This window comes from Oncorhynchus gorbuscha, linkage group LG12 (assembly GCF_021184085.1).
Source record: "Oncorhynchus gorbuscha isolate QuinsamMale2020 ecotype Even-year linkage group LG12, OgorEven_v1.0, whole genome shotgun sequence".
Taxonomy (NCBI): Eukaryota; Metazoa; Chordata; class Actinopteri; order Salmoniformes; family Salmonidae; genus Oncorhynchus; species Oncorhynchus gorbuscha.
The window spans coordinates 2,499,044-2,521,206 of NC_060184.1; the positions used below are offsets into that span (position 1 = coordinate 2,499,044).

The 22,163-nt window shown below is 46.5% G+C and overlaps 1 protein-coding gene across 1 annotated transcript in view; it reads right to left on the minus strand.

The window, feature by feature from the left end:
* LOC123991477 (intersectin-2-like) overlaps positions 1 to 22,163 on the minus strand; it is a 137,106-nt gene that overhangs the window by 72,205 nt on the left and 42,738 nt on the right. Inside the window, exons 9-16 of the mRNA XM_046293097.1 lie at positions 20,074 to 20,216; positions 15,949 to 16,012; positions 15,732 to 15,869; positions 15,194 to 15,300; positions 12,602 to 12,810; positions 3,665 to 3,814; positions 1,639 to 1,779; positions 93 to 180 (exon numbers count right to left, since the gene is read on the minus strand). Coding sequence (XP_046149053.1) covers positions 93 to 180; positions 1,639 to 1,779; positions 3,665 to 3,814; positions 12,602 to 12,810; positions 15,194 to 15,300; positions 15,732 to 15,869; positions 15,949 to 16,012; positions 20,074 to 20,216 — 1,040 coding nt within the window. The remainder of the gene's footprint in view (positions 1 to 92; positions 181 to 1,638; positions 1,780 to 3,664; positions 3,815 to 12,601; positions 12,811 to 15,193; positions 15,301 to 15,731; positions 15,870 to 15,948; positions 16,013 to 20,073; positions 20,217 to 22,163) is intronic.

Here is a 22,163-nt window from a genome sequence, read left to right on the forward strand (position 1 = left end):
GTGTGTGTGTGTGTGTGTGTGTGTGTGTGTGTGTGTGTGTGTGTGTGTGTGTGTGTGTGTGTGTGTGTGTGTGTGTGTGTGTGTGTGTTTACCAGGGATGTTGTTGCAGCCCATGTTCTTGAGTCTCTCTGTCAGTCTCTGTTGCTGTGGAACCAACTGACACAGTTTCCTCTGGTAGTCCTATTGTACACAGACACACATGTATTTATAGTAACCTATAGCTGGCTGGCTCCCTGGAGCCTACTATCCTGTGGTGTTGGAGGACAGAAGAGAGACACGTGTTTATTGTACACTACCAGTATTGCTGTAAACCTTATTTTACCAAATGAGCATTGTCGCCGAGGAAGGGATAGAAGAGTAAGATTATTGGAAGCTGGGAATGGAAAGATGGAGATGGAAGGAGGGATGAAAGGATAGAGGGATGAGAGATGGAGGGATGGGCATATTGAGGGACGGATGGACATATTGAGGGAAGGATGGACGTATTGAGGGAAGGATGGACGGATTGAGGGAAGGATGGACGTATTGATGGAGGGATGGACGTATTGATGGAGGGATGGACGTATTGAGGGGAGGAGGGGTGGTGGTGGAGGGATGGACGTATTGAGGGAAGGATGGACGTATTGAGGGAAGGATGGACGTATTGATGGAGGGATGGACGTATTGAGGGAAGGATGGACATATTGATGGAGGGATGGACGTATTGAGGGGAGGAGGGGTGGAGATGGAGGGATGGACGTATTGAGGGAGGAGGTGGGATGGAGGGAGGATTGAGGGGGGGTGGAGATGGAGGGATGGACCTATTGAGGGAGGAGGGATGGACGTATTGAGGAGAGATGTATTGAGAGATGGTGGTGGAGGGATGGACGTATTGAGGAGAGGAGGGGTGGAGATGGAGGGATGGACGTATTGAGGGGAGGAGGGATGGATGTATTGAGGGGAGGAGGGATGGTGGTGGAGGGATGGACGTATTGAGGGGAGGAGGGGTGGAGATGGAGGGATGGACGTATTGAGGAGAGGAGGGGTGGAGATGGAGGGATGGACGTATTGAGGGGAGGAGGGGTGGTGGTGGAGGGATGGACGTATTGAGGGGAGGAGGGGTGGAGATGGAGGGATGGACGTATTGAGGGGAGGAGGGGTGGAGATGGAGGGATGGACGTATTGAGGGGAGGAGGGTGGTGGTGGAGGGATGGACGTATTGAGGGGAGGAGGGATGGACGTATTGAGGGGAGGAGGGATGGACGTATTGAGGGGAGGAGGGGTGGTGGTGGAGGGATGGACGTATTGAGGAGAGGAGGGGTGGTGGTGGAGGGATGGACGTATTGAGGGGAGGAGGGGTGGACGTATTGAGGGGAGGATTGATGGGGAGGAGGGGTGGTGGTGGAGGGATGGACGTATTGAGGAGAGGAGGGGTGGAGATGGAGGGATGGACGTATTGAGGGAGGAGGGGTGGTGGTGGAGGGGTGGAGGGGTGGTGGTATTGAGGGGAGGAGGGGTGGTGGTGGAGGGATGGACGTATTGAGGGGAGGAGGGGTGGACGTATTGAGGGGAGGAGGGATGGACGTATTGAGGAGAGGAGGGGTGGTGGTGGAGGGCTAGAACGATGGAATGATTACAGATGGAAGGATTGGCTCTGACCTCAAACTGTGTCTGCAGGGTGTTGATCTTGGAGACACGCCCATCTCTCCGCTGATTGATGAGATCGATCTCCGCTCTTTGGATCCGTCTCTTACTCTGGGCGTCACGGAGACCATCTGATAACTGCTTGTGTCTGCTGCCCTGGAGACCAACCACCAATCAGGGTTAATGTAATTGTGTGTGTGCGTGCGTGCGTGCTGACCCTGGGTCACGGCCAGGGTGACCATTATCAACATAGAGTGGGGTCACGGCCAGGGTCACCATTATCAACAGAGTGGGGTCACGGCCAGGGTCACCATTATCAACAGAGTGGGGTCACGGCCAGGGTCACCATTATCACCAGCAACCATGGAGGAATTAAGGTTAAATGCCTTGCTCAAGGGCACGTCGACAGATTTTTCACCCTGTCGGCTCTAGGATACCAACCTTTCAGGGTCACTGACCCACTGCCATCTGCCGTGTGGTGTGTGGTGTTGTATGTGGGTGGTGTATGTGTGTGTGGTGTTGTGTGTGTGGTGTATGTGTGTGTGGTGTTGTGTGTGTGTGTGGTGTTGTGTGTGTGGTGTTGTGTGTGTGTGGTGTTGTGTGTGTGTTGTGTGTGTGTGGTGTATGTGTGTGTGGTGTTGTGTGTGTGTGGTGTATGTGTGTGTGGTGTTGTGTGTGTGTGGTGTATGTGTGTGTGGTGTATGTATGTGGGTGGTGTATGTGTGTGTGGTGTGTGTGTGTGTGTGGTGTTGTGTGTGGTGTATGTGTGTGTGGTGTTGTGTGTGTGTGGTGTATGTGTGTGTGGTGTTGTATGTGGGTGGTGTATGTGGTGTTGTATGTGGGTGGTGTTGTGTGTGTGGTGTTGTGTGTGTGGTGTATGTGGTGTATGTGTGTGGTGTATGTGTGTGGTGTTGTGTGTGTGGGTGGTGTTGTATGTGGGTGGTGTTGTGTGTGTGTGTATGTGTGGGTGGTGTGTGTGTGTGTGTGTGGTGTATGTGTGGGTGGGTGTGTGTGGGTGATGTGTGTGTGGGTGGTGTGTGTGGGTGGTGTGTGTGTGAGTGGTGTGTGTGGGTGGTGTGTGTGGTGTGTGTGTGGTGTGTGGTGTGTGGTGTGTGGTGTGTGGTGTGTGTGGTGTGTGGTGTGTGGTGTGTGGTGTGTGGTGTGTGGGTGGTGTGTGGGTGGTGTGTGTGGTGTGTGGTGTGTGGTGTGTGTGGTGTGTGGTGTGTGGGTGGTGTGTGGTGTGTGTGGTGTGTGGTGTGTGGGTGGTGTGTGTGGTGTGTGTGTGGTGTGTGTGTGGTGTGTGGGTGGTGTATGTGTGTGTGGGTGGTGTGTGTGTGTGTGTGTGTGTGTGTGTGTGTGGTGTATGTGTGTGTGTGTGTGTGTGGATGGTGTGTGGTGTGTGGGTGGTGTGTGTGTGTGTGGGTGGGTGGTGTGTGTGTGTGTGTGTGTGTGGTGTGTGTGTGTGTGGTGTGTATGTGTGGTGTGTATGTGTGTGTGGATGGTGTGTGTGTGTGTGTGTGTGGTGCGTGTGTGGTGTGTGTGTGGTGTGTGGGTGGTGTATGTGTGTGTGGGTGGTGTGTGTGTGTGTGTGTGTGGTGTGTGTGTGGTGTATGTGTGTGTGTGTGTGGATGGTGTGTGGTGTGTGGGTGGTGTGTGTGTGTGTGTGTGTGTGTGTGTGTGTGTGTGTGTGTGTGTGTGTGTGTGTGTGTGTGTGTGTGTGTGTGTGTGTGTGTGTGTGTGTGTGTGTGTGTGTGTGTGTGTGTGTGTGTGTGTGTGTGTGTGTGTGTGTGTGTGTGTGTGTGTGTGTGTGTGTGTGGTGTGTGGTGTGTGTGTGGTGTATGTGTGTGTGGATGGTGTGTGGTGTGTGGTGTGTGGTGTGTGGTGTGTGGTGTGTGGTGTGTGGTGTGTGGTGTGTGGTGTGTGTGGTGTGTGGTGTGTGGTGTGTGGTGTGTGTGGTGTGTGGTGTGTGGTGTGTGTGGTGTGTGGTGTGTGTGGTGTGTGTGTAATAATAACGCTCTAATGGCTAGGCCATCTGTCTCACCACAGCCTCCAGCTCCATCTCCAAACTCTTCTTCTTGGCTCGGAGCGAAGTGATCTCCTCCTGCTCTCTTTCTCTCATCCTCCACAACTCTTCCTTCCTCACTCGCTCCCACTCCTCCCTCCGCTGGCGCTCCTGCTCCTGTTGCGCTGCCTGCAAGAGACAGAGAGAGAAAAGAGCATGAAATAGAGAGAGAGACAGAGATTAAATGAGAGAGACAGAGAGAGAGAAAGAGAAGAGAGAGAGAGAGACAGAGATTAAATGAGAGAGACAGAGAGAGACAAAGAGAAGAGAGAGAGAGAGACAGAGATTAAATGAGAGAGACAAAGAGAGACAGAGATTAAATGAGAGAGACAGAGAGAGAGAAAGAGAAGAGAGAGAGAGAGACAGAGATTAAATGAGAGAGACAAAGAGAGACAGAGATTAAATGAGAGAGACAGAGAGAGAGAAAGAGAAGAGAGAGAGAGAGAGACAGAGATTAAATGAGAGAGACAGAGAGAGAGAAAGAGCATGAAATAGAGAGAGAGACAGATTAAATGAGAGAGACAGAGAGAGAGAAAGAGAAGAGAGAGAGAGAGAGAGAGAGAGAGAGAGAGCATGAAATAGAGAGAGAGAGAGCGAGACAGAGAGAGAAAGAGAGATAGAGCGAGACAGAGAGAGAGAAAGAGAAAAGGAGAGAGAGAGAGCGAGACAGAGAGAGAGAAAGAGAAAAGGAGAGAGAGAGAGAGAGAGAGAGAGAGAGAGAGAGAGAGAGAGAGAGAGAGAGACAGAGAGAGAAAGAGAAAAGGAGAGAGAGAGAGAGACAGAGAGAGAAAGAGAAAAGGAGAGAGAGAGAGAGAGAGCGAGACAGAGAGAGAGAAAGAGAAAATGAGAGAGAGAGAGAAAGAGAGAGAGCGAAAACAATAGAAAGGAGGAATGAGTAGGTGAATGGATGATCTCTGCATGTGTGGTTCCCACCGTGAAGCATGGAGGTGGTGGTGACACTGTCAGTGACTTATTTAGAATTCAAGGCACACTTGACCAGCATGACCACCACAGCATTCTGCAGCGATTACCATCCCATCTGGTTTGGGCTTCGTGGGGCTATCATTTGTTTTTCAACAGAACAATGACACAACATACCTCCAGACTGTGTAAGGACTAATTGACCAAGAAGGAGAGTGATGGATTACGACATTAGGTGACCTGGCCTCCACAATCCTCCGACCTTAACCCAAATGTGATGGTTAGGGATGAGCTAGACCGCAGAGTGAAGGAAAAGCAGCCAACAAGTGATTCTTCAAAGTAGCCACCCTTTGCCTTGATGACAGCTTTGCACACTCTTGGCATTATCTCAACCAGCATCACCTGGAATGCTTTTCCAAAATTCTTGAAGGAGTTCCCACATATGCTGAACTAAAGTAAAAAACAAAAAATGTTTAATACTTTTTTGGTTACTACATGATTCCATATGTGTTATTTAATAGTTTTGATGTCTTCACTATTATTCTACAATGGAGGAAATAGTAGAAAATTAAGAAAAACCCTGGAATGAGTAGGTTTGTCCAAACTTTTGACTGGTACTGTGTATAATATCTGGTTAAAGGGGATGGATATCATAATGGAGGAGTATCTGGTTAAAGGGGATGTATATCATAATGGAGGAAAACAGTGGGCCATTATAGTCAAACTAAATGAAGTTGAATTTTGGTCACAGCACATGTGTATTGCCAGATTAGCCTATAGTAAACACAAATCACAAAACTCCATGTGCAGAACCAACATATGCTACCAACATATTAGAAATATGACAAAAAATATTAAATAATATATAATAGTTACTTGTAAATTCCTAATTCTTCCTTCAAACAATGAGTTCACAAAACATTAAGAACACCTTCTCTCTCCATGACATAACCAGACCAGGTGAATCCAGGTGAAAGATATGATCCCTTATTGATGTCACTTGTTAAATCCACTTCAATCAGTGTAGATGAAGGGGAGGAGACATGTAGATGAAGGGGAGGAGACGGGTTAAAGATGAAGGGGAGGAGACATGTAGATGACGGGGAGGAGACATGTAGATGAAGGGGAGGAGACGGGTTAAAGAAGGACAATTGAGACATGGATTGTGTGTGTGTGTCATTCAGAGGGTGAATAGGTAAGACTAAAGATTTAAGTTCCTTTGAATGGGGTATGGTAGTAGGTTACAGGCACAACAGTTTTGAGTGTGTCAAGAACTGCAACGCTGCAGGGCTTTTTCACGCTCAACAGTTTGGTCCACCACCCAAAGGATGGAATGGTCCATCAAGAATGGTCCACCACCCAAAGGATGGAATGGTCCACCACCCAAAGGACATCCAGCCAATGGTCCATCAAGAATGGTCCACCACCCAAAGGACATCCAGCCAACTAGACACAACAGGCCAGCATCCCTGTGGAACACTTTCGACATCTTGTGGAGCCTATGACCTGATGAATGACCTGATGAATGACCTGATGACCTGATGAATGACCTGATGACCTGATGACCTGATGAATGACCTGATGACCTGATGACCTGATGAATGACCTGATGAATTGAGGCTGTTCTGAGAACAAAAATGGGGTGCAACTAAATATTACGAGGGTGTTCTTAATGTTTGGTATACTCAGAGTAGATATTACACATGACATACAAAATAAAATTACAAACACAAGCAGAGAGAGAGAGAGCAGGAGAGGGAGAGCAGGAGAGGGAGAGCAGGAGAGGGAGAGCAGGAGAGGGAGAGCAGGAGAGGGAGAGTGAGAGAGGGAGAGCAGGAGAGGGAGAGCAGGAGAGGGAGAGTGAGAGAGGGAGAGTGAGAGAGGGAGAGCAGGAGAGGGAGAGCAGGAGAGGGAGAGTGAGAGAGGGAGAGCAGGAGAGGGAGAGCAGGAGAGGGAGAGCAGGAGAGGGAGAGTGAGAGAGGGAGAGCAGGAGAGGGAGAGCAGGAGAGGGAGAGTGAGAGAGGGAGAGCAGGAGAGGGAGAGCAGGAGAGGGAGAGCAGGAGAGGGAGAGTGAGAGAGGGAGAGCAGGAGAGGGAGAGCAGGAGAGGGAGAGCAGGAGAGGGAGAGCAGGAGAGGGAGAGTGAGAGAGGGAGAGCAGGAGAGGGAGAGCAGGAGAGGGAGAGCAGGAGAGGGAGAGTGAGAGAGGGAGAGCAGGAGAGGGAGAGCAGGAGAGGGAGAGTGAGAGAGGGAGAGCAGGAGAGGGAGAGCAGGAGAGGGAGAGCAGGAGAGGGAGAGTGAGAGAGGGAGAGCAGGAGAGGGAGAGCAGGAGAGGGAGAGTGAGAGAGGGAGAGCAGGAGAGGGAGAGCAGGAGAGGGAGAGCAGGAGAGGGAGAGCAGGAGAGGGAGAGTGAGAGAGGGAGAGCAGGAGAGGGAGAGCAGGAGAGGGAGAGCAGGAGAGGGAGAGCAGGAGAGGGAGAGTGAGAGAGAAAGAGAAAGATAATGACTGTTTCACCCAGTGATGTAGTGGAGCCACTAAACCTCCAGATAATGACTGTATCACCCAGTGATGTAGTGGAGTCACTAAACCTCCAGATAATGACTGTATCACCCAGTGATGTAGTGGAGTCACTAAACCTCCAGATAATGACTGTATCACCCAGTGATGTAGTGGAGTCACTAAACCTCCAGATAATGACTGTATCACCCAGTGATGTAGTGGAGCCACTAAACCTCCAGATAATGACTGTATCACCCAGTGATGTAGTGGAGTCACTAAACCTCCAGATAATGACTGTATCACCCAGTGATGTAGTGGTCACTAAACCTCCAGATAATGACTGTATCACCCAGTGATGTAGTGGAGCCACTAAACCTCCAGATAATGACTGTATCACCCAGTGATGTAGTGGAGCCACTAAACCTCCAGATAATGACTGTATCACCCAGTGATGTAGTGGAGTCACTAAACCTCCAGATAATGACTGTATCACCCAGTGATGTAGTGGAGCCACTAAACCTCCAGATAATGACTGTATCACCCAGTGATGTAGTGGTCACTAAACCTCCAGATAATGACTGTATCACCCAGTGATGTAGTGGAGCCACTAAACCTCCAGATAATGACTGTATCACCCAGTGATGTAGTGGAGTCACTAAACCTCCAGATAATGACTGTATCACCCAGTGATGTAGTGGAGTCACTAAACCTCCAGATAATGACTGTATCACCCAGTGATGTAGTGGAGTCACTAAACCTCCAGATAATGACTGTATCACCCAGTGATGTAGTGGAGCCACTAAACCTCCAGATAATGACTGTATCACCCAGTGATGTAGTGGAGTCACTAAACCTCCAGATAATGACTGTATCACCCAGTGATGTATTGGAGTCACTAAACCTCCAGATAATGACTGTATCACCCAGTGATGTAGTGGAGTCACTAAACCTCCAGATAATGACTGTATCACCCAGTGATGTAGTGGAGTCACTAAACATCCAGATAATGACTGTATCACCCAGTGATGTAGTGGAGTCACTAAACCTCCAGATAATGACTGTATCACCCAGTGATGTAGTGGAGTCACTAAACCTCCAGATAATGACTGTATCACCCAGTGATGTAGTGGAGTCACTAAACCTCCAGATAATGACTGTATCACCCAGTGATGAAGTGGTCACTAAACATCCCGATAATGACTATCACCCAGTGATGAAGTGGTCACTAAACCTCCAGATAATGACTGTATCACCCCTCCAGATAATGACTGTATCACCCAGTGATGTAGTGGAGCCACTAAACCTCCAGATAATGACTGTATCACCCAGTGATGTAGTGGTCACTAAACCTCCAGATAATGACTGTATCACCCAGTGATGTAGTGGTCACTAAAGCTCCAGATAATGACTGTATCACCCAGTGATGAAGTGGAGTCACAAAACCTCCAGATAATGACTGTTTCACCCAGTGATGTAGTGGTCACTAAACCTCCAGATAATGACTGTATCACCCAGTGATGTAGTGGAGTCACTAAACCTCCAGATAATGACTGTATCACCCAGTGATGTAGTGGTCACTAAAACTCCAGATAATGACTGTATCACCCAGTGATGAAGTGGTCACTAAACCTCCAGATAATGACTGTATCACCCAGTGATGTAGTGGTCACTAAACCTCCAGATAATGACTGTATCACCCAGTGATGTAGTGGTCACTAAACCTCCAGGTAATGACTGTATCACCCAGTGATGTAGTGGAGCCACTAAACCTCCAGATAATGACTGTATCACCCAGTGATGTAGTGGTCACTAAACCTCCAGATAATGACTGTATCACCCAGTGATGTAGTGGAGCCACTAAACCTCCAGATAATGACTGTATCACCCAGTGATGTAGTGGTCACTAAACCTCCAGATAATGACTGTATCACCCAGTGATGTAGTGGTCACTAAACCTCCAGATAATGACTGTATCACCCAGTGATGTAGTGGTCACTAAACCTCCAGATAATGACTATATCACCCAGTGATGTAGTGGTCACTAAACCTCCAGATAATGACTGTATCACCCAGTGATGTAGTGGTCACTAAACCTCCAGATAATGACTGTATCACCCAGTGATGTAGTGGTCACTAAACCTCCAGATAATGACTGTATCACCCAGTGATGAAGTGGTCACTAAACCTCCAGATAATGACTGTATCACCCAGTGATGTAGTGGTCACTAAACCTCCAGATAATGACTGTATCACCCAGTGATGTAGTGGTCACTAAACCTCCAGATAATGACTGTATCACCCAGTGATGTAGTGGTCACTAAACCTCCAGATAATGACTGTATCACCCAGTGATGTAGTGGAGCCACTAAACCTCCAGATAATGACTGTATCACCCAGTGATGTAGTGGAGTCACTAAACCTCCAGATAATGACTGTATCACCCAGTGATGTAGTGGAGTCACTAAACCTCCAGATAATGACTGTATCACCCAGTGATGTAGTGGAGTCACTAAACCTCCAGATAATGACTGTATCACCCAGTGATGAAGTGGTCACTAAACATCCCGATAATGACTGTATCACCCAGTGATGAAGTGGTCACTAAACCTCCAGATAATGACTGTATCACCCAGTGATGTAGTGGAGCCACTAAACCTCCAGATAATGACTGTATCACCCAGTGATGTAGTGGTCACTAAACCTCCAGATAATGACTGTATCACCCAGTGATGTAGTGGTCACTAAACCTCCAGATAATGACTGTATCACCCAGTGATGAAGTGGAGTCACTAAACCTCCAGATAATGACTGTTTCACCCAGTGATGTAGTGGTCACTAAACCTCCAGATAATGACTGTATCACCCAGTGATGTAGTGGAGTCACTAAACCTCCAGATAATGACTGTATCACCCAGTGATGTAGTGGTCACTAAACCTCCAGATAATGACTGTATCACCCAGTGATGAAGTGGTCACTAAACCTCCAGATAATGACTGTATCACCCAGTGATGTAGTGGTCACTAAACCTCCAGATAATGACTGTATCACCCAGTGATGTAGTGGTCACTAAACCTCCAGGTAATGACTGTATCACCCAGTGATGTAGTGGAGCCACTAAACCTCCAGATAATGACTATATCACCCAGTGATGTAGTGGTCACTAAACATCCAGATAATGACTGTATCACCCAGTGATGTAGTGGTCACTAAACCTCCAGATAATGACTGTATCACCCAGTGATGTAGTGGTCACTAAACCTCCAGATAATGACTGTATCACCCAGTGATGTAGTGGTCACTAAACCTCCAGATAATGACTGTATCACCCAGTGATGTAGTGGTCACTAAACCTCCAGATAATGACTGTATCACCCAGTGATGAAGTGGTCACTAAACCTCCAGATAATGACTGTATCACCCAGTGATGTAGTGGTCACTAAACCTCCAGATAATGACTGTATCACCCAGTGATGTAGTGGTCACTAAACCTCCAGATAATGACTGTATCACCCAGTGATGTAGTGGAGCCACTAAACCTCCAGATAATGACTGTATCACCCAGTGATGTAGTGGTCACTAAACCTCCAGATAATGACTGTATCACCCAGTGATGTAGTGGTCACTAAACCTCCAGATAATGACTGTATCACCCAGTGATGTAGTGGTCACTAAACCTCCAGATAATGACTGTATCACCCAGTGATGTAGTGGTCACTAAACCTCCAGATAATGACTGTATCACCCAGTGATATAGTGGTCACTAAACCTCCAGATAATGACTGTATCACCCAGTGATGTAGTGGAGCCACTAAACCTCCAGATAATGACTGTATCACCCAGTGATGTAGTGGTCACTAAACCTCCAGATAATGACTGTATCACCCAGTGATGTAGTGGTCACTAAACCTCCAGATAATGACTGTATCACCCAGTGATGTAGTGGAGTCACTAAACCTCCAGATAATGACTGTATCACCCAGTGATGTAGTGGAGCCACTAAACCTCCAGATAATGACTGTATCACCCAGTGATTTAGTGGAGTGACTAAACCTCCAGATAATGACTGTATCACCCAGTGATGTAGTGGAGTCACTAAACCTCCAGATAATAACTGAATCACCCAGTGATGAAGTGGTCACTAAACCTCCAGATAATGACTGTATCACCCAGTGATGTAGTGGTCACTAAACCTCCAGATAATGACTGTATCACCCAGTGATGTAGTGGTCACTAAACCTCCAGATAATGACTTTATCACCCAGTGATGTAGTGGTCACTAAACCTCCAGATAATGACTGTTTCACCCAGTGATGTAGTGGTCACTAAACCTCCAGATAATGACTGTATCACCCAGTGATGTAGTGGAGTCACTAAACCTCCAGATAATGACTGTATCACCCAGTGATGTAGTGGAGCCACTAAACCTCCAGATAATGACTGTATCACCCAGTGATTTAGTGGAGTGACTAAACCTCCAGATAATGACTGTATCACCCAGTGATGTAGTGGAGTCACTAAACCTCCAGATAATAACTGAATCACCCAGTGATGAAGTGGTCACTAAACCTCCAGATAATGACTGTATCACCCAGTGATGTAGTGGTCACTAAACCTCCAGATATTGACCATATCACCCAGTGATGAAGTGGAGCCACTAAACCTCCAGATAATGACTGTATCACCCAGTGATGTAGTGGAGAAACTAAACCTCCAGATAATGACTATCACCCAGTCAAGGTGTAGCCCCGCCTGCCAACGAACCATAGAAAGGAAAATATGTTGAGCCCCTATTATGGGTCATATCTTTCAAACTGTAATTTGTCAAGCAGATCTCTCCGAGGGAAATGGGAGGAATTGTTGGCTATAGAACCTGGCTAAGAAACGCAGTAGGCTAAGTGGGAGGGTTGAGTGAGACTACAAATTGAAAGACGGCCTAATTTTCTAGACTCAACGGAGAGAAACACATACCTGGACTGTTGTTTTTCTCAATGCTGTTATTGTTTTTACATTTCATAAAGCAACTTGTGTTTCTTAACCAGGTAGCTAACTTTGAAAGCTTGGTGTTGACTGGTTAGCTACGGGGAAGCAAGAGAGTATAATTAGGAGCTGTTCTGCCCACACTCATCGCTAACTCCCCGTAGCTCACCAGCTGATGAAGGCTGTGCGTGCCGGCTGTGACGTGTCTTTGCTAACTGCTTAACAGATTTGCACTGTGCATCTGTGATGCTAATATTAATTGTGTTTATCAATGGAAAAACGTGCATTCTCTCTACTCCACTCTTGTCCAGTCCACTTAGTGGGCAGATTTTAGTCAGAGATCATTTCGTCTCGTTTCAGTCAACTGAAATGAAACATTATTTTGGTTTAGTTATAGTTTTTTTCTGGGTCTATTCAGTCAGTTATAGTCTTGTCAATTGCCACTGAAATGTGGTGTTTGACAAATATGTTTCACAAATATTTGAGTCTATTTTTGTTGACAAAATGAACACTGGTCCCACCTCCTTTCTCTCTCTCCGTCTCTCCTCTTCTTGTTGTCTCTTGTTCTCCTGCTCCTCCTTCCACACCTCTCTCATCCCCTGCACCTCAGTGGCCTCCCTCTCTCTCATCTCCTCCTCCCTCCTATGTTTATCTTCTAGAGCCAGACGACGCTTCTCCAGCTCAGCGCTGCCTCGCGCAAAGTTTTCCTTCAGACGGTCTTCATACGATACTACAGGAGGAGGAGGGAGGAGAGAGGAGAGTATGAGGGAGGTGAGAGGAGAGAAGGAGGGAGGGGAGGGGAGAGGAGAGGAGGAGGGATGAGAGAGGAGGAGGGATGGGAGAGGAGAGGGGATGGGGAGGGAGGGGAGAGGGAGAGGAGGAGGAGGAGGGAGGGGAGAGGAGAGGAGGGGAGAGGGGTGGAGGAGGGAGGGAGAGGAGAGGGGGAATGGGAAAGGAGAGGGGAGGAGGAGGGAGGGGAGAGGAGAGGGGAGGGGAGGGAGAGGAGAGGGGAGGAGGAGGGAGAAGAGGGGAGGAGGGAGGGGAGAGGAGAGGGGAGGAGGAGGGAGGGCAGAGGAGAGGGGAGAGGGAGGGAGGGAGGGAGGGGGGAGGGAGGGAGGGAGGGAGGGAGGGAGGGAGGGAGGGAGGGAGGGAGGGGAGGAGGGGAGGAGGGAGGAGGGGAGGGAGGGAGGTGGAGGGACGGGAGGGGAGAGGAGAGTAGGAAGGACGGGAGAGGGTGAGAGAAGGATAGAGGGGAGAGGAGGAGGGAGGGGAGAGGAGAGGAGAGTATGAGGGATGGGAGGGGAGAGTTGGAAGGAGGTGGGATGGGAGAGGAGAGATGGGAGAGGAGAGTAGGAGGGAGAGGAGAGTAGGAGGGAAGGGAGAGGAGGTGAGAGGGGAGAGGAGAGTAGGAGGGAGGGGAGAGGAGAGGGGGGAGAGTAAGAAGGAGGTGAGAGGGGGAGGAGGAGGGAGGGGAGAGGAGGAAGGATGGGAGAGGAGAGGGGGATGGGAGGGGAGAGGAGGGGGATGGGAGAGGAGGGATGGTAGGAGGGATGGGAGAGGAGAGGAGAGAGAGGAGAGAAGGGGGAGACAGAAGGAGAGAGTACATAAAGTCAGCATCATTGAAGGGGTAAGAGAGACAGTTGTCGACCTATAACCCCCTATGGTTATGTTAGAGTTATGGTTATGTTAGAGTTATGGTTATGTTAGGGTTATGTTATGGTTATGTTAGGATTAGTGTTATGGTTATGTTAGGGTTATGTAGGGTTAGGGCTATGTTAGGGTTATGGTTATGTTAGAGTTATGGTTATGTTAGGGTTATGTTATGGTTATGTTAGGATTAGTGTTATGGTTATGTTAGGGTTATGTAGGGTTAGGGCTATGTTAGGGTTATGGTTATGTTAGAGTTATGGTTATGTTAGGGTTATGTTATGGTTATGTTAGGATTAGTGTTATGGTTATGTTATGGTTATGTTAGGGTTATGTTATGTTATGGTTATGTTAGGATTAGTGTTATGGTTATGTTAGGGTTATGTAGGGTTAGGGCTATGTTAGGGTTATGGTTATGTTAGGGTTATGGTTATGTTAGGGTTATGTTATGGTTATGTTAGGGTTATGTTAGGGTTATGTTATGGTTATGTTAGGGTTATGTTATGGTTATGTACGGGTTATGTTATGGTTATGTTAGGGTTATGTTAGGGTTATGTTATGGTTATGTTATGGTTATGTTAGGGTTATGTTATGGTTATGTTAGGGTTATGTTAGGGTTATGTTAGGGTTATGTTAGGGTTATGTTAGGGTTATGTTATGGTTATGTAAGGGTTATGTTAGGGTTATGTTAGGGTTATGTTATGGTTATGTTATGGTTATGTTAGGGTTATGTTATGGTTATGTTATGGTTATGTTAGGGTTATGTTATGTTATGGTTATGTTAGGATTAGTGTTAGGGTTATGATTATGTTAGGGTTATGTTATGGTTATGTTAGGGTTATGTTATGGTCATGTTATGGTTATGTTAGGGTTATGATTATGTTATGGTTATGTTATGGTTATGTTAGGGTTATGTTATGGTCATGTTAGGGTTATGTTAGGGTTATGTTAGGGTTATGTTATGGTTATGTTATGGTTATGTTATGGTTATGTTAGGGTTATGTTAGGGTTATGTTATGGTTATGTTATGGTTATGTTAGGATTAGTGTTAGGGTTATGATTATGTTAGGGTTATGTTATGGTTATGTTAGGGTTATGTTATGGTTATGTAAGGGTTATGTTATGGTTATGTTATGGTTATGTAAGGGTTATGTTATGGTTATGTTATGGTTATGTTATGGTTATGTTAGGGTTATGTTAGGGTTATGTTAGGGTTATGTTAGGGTTATGTTATGGTTATGTTATGGTTATGTTAGGGTTATGTTAGGGTTATGTTATGGTTATGTTAGGGTTATGTTATGGTTATGTTAGGGTTATGTTATGGTTATGTTATGGTTATGTTATGGTTATGTTAGGGTTATGTTAGGGTTATGGATAAGGTTATGTTATGGTTATGTTATGGTTATGTTAGGGTTATGTTAGGGTTATGTTATGGTTATGTTATGGTTATGGATAAGGTTATGTACCGTTGTTCGTGTTCTTGTGTGCAGGTTCAAGCTCTGCTGTCCCGTCTATCAGGCCAGTGGAGAGGTAGGGCCCAGTTCCATTCAACATCTCTACTGGCCTGCTATCTCTACAGGAGACAGAGAAAAAATAAACCTGAAACAACGCTGAAAGACTTCATTCAAAACTCCAATCAGAGAGATAGTGTGAGCACGTCTCTGTGTGTGTTACCTAAGACAGGGGGGTACCAGGTCTGAGGGAAGGGTGTGTGTGTGTGTGTTACCTAGGACAGGGGGGTGCCAGGTCTGAGGGAAGGGTGTGTGTGTGTGTGTGTTACCTAAGACAGGGGGGTACCAGGTCTGAGGGAAGGGTGTGTGTGTGTGTGTGTGTTACCTAAGACAGGGGGGTACCAGGTCTGAGGGAAGGGTGTGTGTGTGTGTGTGTGTGTGTGTGTGTGTGTGTGTGTGTGTGTGTGTGTGTGTGTGTGTGTGTGTGTGTGTGTGTGTGTGTGTGTGTGTGTGTGTGTGTGTGTGTGTGTGTGTGTGTGTGTGTGTGTGTTACCTAAGACAGGGAGGTACCAGGTCTGAGGGCAGGGTGAGGGGTAGCGGACATCCTGTCGTAACCATGTCTACCAGGTGCATGGCCAGAATAAACTCCTCAGCTCTCAGCTGACCGTCCTTATCCACGTCAGCCAGGGTCCTGCACCCACACCAATAAATTACACACACATTCAGAAAGACGAACACACACAGAGACAGACAGCCACTCACAAACTCACCAGATGGTAGCTAGCTGTGTCTGGGTCAGGTTGGAGGCAGTCAGGGCATTCCTCACCTGAGGGCCTGAGAAACACAACACATCAACGTATTACAAACTAAGATACTACCTATAGACCTGACCTGAACCAGAAACAAGGTCACTGACCAAAAGTACTGACCACAAACACATAATTACTGAAAACAAAACCACTGAACCAGAAGCACACAACCACTGACCACAATTACCGACCAAACACACAACCACAACTACGGACCACAACAACACAACTACAGATTATAGCTTCTGACTACAACTACAGACCACAACTACAGACCACAACTACACAATTACGGGCTACACAACTACCGACCACAACAACACAACTACAGATTATAGCTTCTGACTACAACTACAGACCACAACTACCGACCACAACTACAGACCACAACTACACAATTACGGGCTACACAACTACCGACCACAACAACACAACTACAGATTATAGCTTCTGACTACAACTACCGACCACAACTACCGACCACAACAACACACTTATCACATTCTAAAGCGAATACTGAAATAATATTTCTAACATAGGAACGTGTGGAAAGGTCAGTGATGGACACTAATGTCATATGGTTTGTTATTTTGTGATGTCATTAAAAAGTGTTATAAAGGAAATACTGTAATACTGTAATACTGTAAAGTATAGATACGACATGGAAGATCTGCGTGATCAAAATAAAGAAAGTGCTACAGTATGATGTGCTTTCCTAGGTTTTACTAATATATTGTAGCCTGACCAGACACTACCACTACTATAACTATAACCAGACACTACCACTACTATAACTATAACCAGTCACTACCACTACTATAACCAGTCACTACCACTACTATAACCAGTGACTACCACTACTATAACCAGTCACTACCACTACTATAACCAGTCACTACCACTACTATAACCAGTCACTACCACTACTATAACCAGTCACCACCACTACTATAACTATAACCAGTCACTACCACTACTATAACTATAACCAGACACTACCACTACTATAACCAGTCACTACCACTACTACTGTAGACACTACCACTACTATAACCAGTCACTATCACTACTATAACCAGTGACTACCACTACTATAACTAGTCACTACCACTACTATAACTAGTCACTTCCACTACTATAACCAGTCACTACCACTACTATAACCAGTCACTACCACTACTATAACCAGTCACTACCACTACTATAACCAGTCACCACCACTACTATAACTATAACCAGTCACTACCACTACTATAACTATAACCAGACACTACCACTACTATAACCAGTCACTACCACTACTACTGTAGACACTACCACTACTATAACCAGTCACTATCACTACTATAACCAGTGACTACCACTACTATAACTAGTCACTACCACTACTATAACTAGTCACTTCCACTACTATAACCAGTCACTACCACTACTATAACCAGTCACTACCACTACTATAACTAGTCACTACCACTACTATAACTAGTCACTACCACTACTATAACTAGTCACTACCACTACTATAACTAGTCACTACCACTACTATAACTAGTCACTACCACGACTATAACCAGTCACTACCACTACTACAACTATCGCCAGACACTACTATAACATTACATACAGTATATTCGGAAAGCATTCAGACCCCTTGACTTTGTCCACATTTTGTTGTTACAGCCTTATTCTAAAATGAATTACATTGTTTATTTTCCTCATCAATCTACACACAATAACCCATAATGACAAAGCAAAAACAGTTTTTTAGAAATCTTTACAAATGTATTCAAAATGAAAGACTGAAATATCACATTTACTTAAGTATTCAGACCCTTTACTCAGTACATTGTTGAGGCACCTTTGGCAGCGATTGCAGAATAGAGTCTCCGTGGGTATGATGCAACAAGCTTGGCACACCTGTATTTGGGGAGTTTCTCCGATTCTTCTCTGCAGATCCTCTCAAGCTCTGTCAGGTTGGATGGGGAGCACCGCTGCACAGATATTTTCAGGTCTCTCCAGAGATGTTGGATCGGGTTCAAGTCTGGGCTCTGGCTGGGCCACTCAAGGACATTCAGGGACTTGTCCCGAAGCCACTCCTGCGTTGTCTTGGCTGTGTGCTTAGGTTGTCCTGTTGGAAGGTGAACTTTTGCCCCAGTCTGAGGTTTTCATCAAGGATCTCTCTGTACATTGCTCTGTCCATCTTTCCCTCGATCCTGACTAGTCTCCCAGTCCCTGCCGCTGAAACACATCCCCACAGCATGTTGCTGCCACCACCATGCTTCACCGTAGGGATGGAGCCAGGTTTCCTCCAGACGTGATGCTTGTCATTCAGAATAAAGAGTTCAATCTTGGTTTCATCAGACCAGAGAATCTTGTTTCTCATGGTCTGAGAGTCTTCAGGTGCCTTTTTGTAAACTCCAAGCGGGCTGTCATGTGCCTTTTACTGAGGAGTGGCTTCCGTCTGGCAACTCTACCATAAAGGCCTGATTGGTGGAGTGCTGCAGAGATGGTTGTCCTTCTGTAAGGTTCTCCCATCTCTAAATAGGAACTCTGGAGCTCTGTCAGACTGACCATCGGGTTCTTGGCCACCTCCCTGACCAAAGCCTTTCTACCCTGATTGGTCAGTTTGTCCGGGCGACCAGCTCTAGGAAGAGTCTTGGTGGTTACAAACTTCTTAAGAATGATGGAGGCCACTGTGTTCTTGGGGACCTTCAATGCTGCAGAAATGTTTTGGTACCCTTCCCCAGATCTGTGCCTCGACACAATCCTGTCAAAATCCTGTCTCTGAGCTCTACGGACAATCCCTTTGACCTCATGACATGGGACCTTATATAGACAGATGTGTTCTTTTCCAAATCATGTCCAATCAGTTGAATTTACCGCAGGTGGACTCCAATCAAGTTGCAGAAACATCTCAAGGACAATCAATGGAAACAGGAAACACCTGAGCTCAATTTCAAGTGTCATGGCAAAGGGCCTGTATACTGTAAATAAGGTATTTCTGTTTTTATTTAACCCATTTTAGAATAAGGCTGTAATGTAACAAAATGTGGGAAAAGTCAAGGGGTCTCAATATTTTCCGAAGGTTACAGATACCTTTTATTAAAAGGAAAAGAAAAACAGTGACAGCGCTATCCTTCGCAAAGAGATGATCTGTTGATTGTGGCCTGTTGTATAAGCAGTTTGCTGATGTCAACGTAGGTGGCGTTGGGGCAGGAATAAGACAACGAACACAATTGCATTTTATCGAGATCCATCCCCCACCATCACCTCATGTTTCAGCATGATAATGCATGCCCCCATGTCGCAAGGATCTGTACACAATTCCTGGAAGCTGAAAATGGCCTGCATAATCACCAGACATGTCACCCATTGAGCATGTTCGGGATGCTCTGGATCGACATGTACGACAGCATGTTCCAGTTCCTGCCATTATCCAGCAACTTCTCACAGCCATTGAAGAGGAGTGGGACAACATTCTGGGTTCTGTAAGTTCTGTAAGTTCTGTGAGTTCTGTAAGTTCTGTAAGTTCTGTAAGTGCAAAGAGAAGGAAGCTCGTTCTCCAACCATCAACTAGAGATTCAGCATCTCTTAGAAGACAAGTTAATAAACAAGTTACATCAGGTACGGTTAGTGGACGAGGGGTCAGGAACATTAGTTGTAACCACTCATCAGCTTGGAGAGAGAAGAGAAAGAGATGAGAGAGGGAGAGAAGAGAGAGAAGAGAGAAGAACGAGAGAAGAGAAAGAGAGGAGAGAGAAACGAGAGTAGAGAGTGAAGAAAAAAGAGAGAGAGATGAGAGAGAAGAGAGAAACAAGAAAGAAGAGAAGAGAGAAACGAGAGAGAAGAGAAAGAAGAGAAGAGAGAAACGAGAGAGAAGAGAAAGAAGAGAAAAGAGAGAAACGAGAGTAGAGAGAAAAGAGAGCAAGAAAAAAAATAGCGAGAGAGAAGAGCGAGAGAAGAGCGAGAGAAGAGCGAGAGAGAACAGCGAGAGAAGAGCGAGAGAGAACAGCGAGAGAAGAGCGAGAGAGAACAGCGAGAGAAGAGCGAGAGGGAAGGGAGACGAGACAGGTAGTTGTAACTCACCAGAGAGATATCCACTCATCAGCTTGTCCAGACTGTTAAACTGTTGTCTGTACTTCAGCCTGGTGGACTGGGGAACGGACCAATCACAAGAGCACGTCTTGGGAGAGTTACTGGCCAGGGAGGTGGTGGAGGAGGAGTTAGAACTGGAGAGGGGAGTAGGAGAAAGAGAGCAAGAGAGGGAGAGAGAGAGATAAAAAGAGAGATAGATTTGATTTCACATTGATTTCAGAAAAAAGCAGAGCCCAGTCTGGCAGAACAGAGGCAGAGAGGCAGAAGAGAGGCAGAGAGAGGCAGAGAGAGGCAGAGAGAGGCAGAGAGAGGCAGAAGAGAGGCAGATAAGAGACGCAGAGAGGCAGAGAGAGGCAGAAGAGAGGCAGATAAGAGACGCAGAGAGGCAGAAGAGAGGCAGAGAGAGGGAGAGAGAGGCAGAAGAGAGGCAGAGAGAGGCAGAAGAGAGGCAGAGAGAGGCAGAATAGAGACATAGAGAGGCAGAGAGAGGCAGAATAGAGACATAGAGAGGCAGAGAGAGGCAGAATAGAGACAGAAGAGGCAGAAGAGAGGCAGAATAGAGACATAGAGAGGCAGAAGAGAGGCAGAAGAGAGGCAGAGAGGAAGAATAGAGTCAGAGAGAGACAGAAGAGAGACAGAGAGGCAGAATAGAGGCAGAGAGAGGCAGAAGAGAGGCAGAAGAGAGGCAGAGAGGCAGAATAGAGGCAGAGAGAGACAGAATAGAGACAGAGAGGCAGAATAGAGGCAGAGAGGAAGAATAGAGGCAGAGAGAGACAGAAGAGAGGGAGAAGAGAGGCAGAATAGCTTTATTGTTCCAGCTTTATTGTTTCTGTGAGAAACTTCAACCAGTTGCTAGTGGTGTAAAGTTTAAATACTTTAAAGTACTACTATATTATATTACTTAGGTCATTTTTGGGGGGGTATCTGTACATATAAAACAATGTACTTTTTACTTCATACCCTTTCCCTGACACCTAAAAGTACTCATTACATTTGGAATGCTTAAAAGGAGAATATGGTCCAATTCTCTTATCAAGAGAACATCCCTGGTCATCCCTACTGCCTCTGATCTGGAGGACTCACTAAACAGAGAACATCCCTGGTCATCCCTACTGCCTCTGATCTGGAGGACTCACTAAACAGAGAACATCCCTGGTCATCCCTACTGCCTCTGATCTGGAGGACTCACTAAACAGAGAACATCCCTGGTCATCCCTACTGCCTCTGATCTGGAGGACTCACTAAACAGAGAACATCCCTGGTCATCCCTACTGCCTCTGATCTGGAGGACTCACTAAACAGAGAACATCCCTGGTCATCCCTACTGCCTCTGATCTGGAGGACTCACTAAACAGAGAACATCCCTGGTCATCCCTACTGCCTCTGATCTGGAGGACTCACTAAACAGAGAACATCCCTGGTCATCCCTACTGCCTCTGATCTGGAGGACTCACTAAACAGAGAACATCCCTGGTCATCCCTACTGCCTCTGATCTGGAGGACTCACTAAACAGAGAACATCCCTGGTCATCCCTACTGCCTCTGATCTGGAGGACTCACTAAACAGAGAACATCCCTGTGTTGGTGTGTTGTGGTGTGTGTTGTGTTGTGTTGTGGTGTGTTGTGGTGTGTGTGTTGTTGTGGTGTGTGTGTGTGTTGTGGTGTGTTGTGGTGTGTGTGTGTTGTGGTGTGGTGTGTGTGTGTGTGTGTGTTGTGGTGTGTGTGTGTTGTGGTGTGTGTGTTGTGGTGTGTGTGTGTGTGTGTGTTGTGGTGTGTGTGTGTGTTGTGGTGTGTGTGTTGTGTTGTGTGTGTTGTGTTGTGTTGTGTTGTGTTGTGTGTTGTGTTGTGTTGTGGTGTGTGTGTGTTGTGTTGTGGTGTGTGTGTGTGTCGTAGTGTGTGTTGTGGTGTGTTGTGTGTTGTGGTGTGTGTTTTGGTGTGTGTTGTGTGGACAAATGTTTTTTGAGCTTTTCAATTTTTTTACCGCCAGTGCTAACCCTGGTGCGTGTGCGCATATTTGTGTGTACACACACACACACACACACACACACACACACACACACACACACACACACACACACACA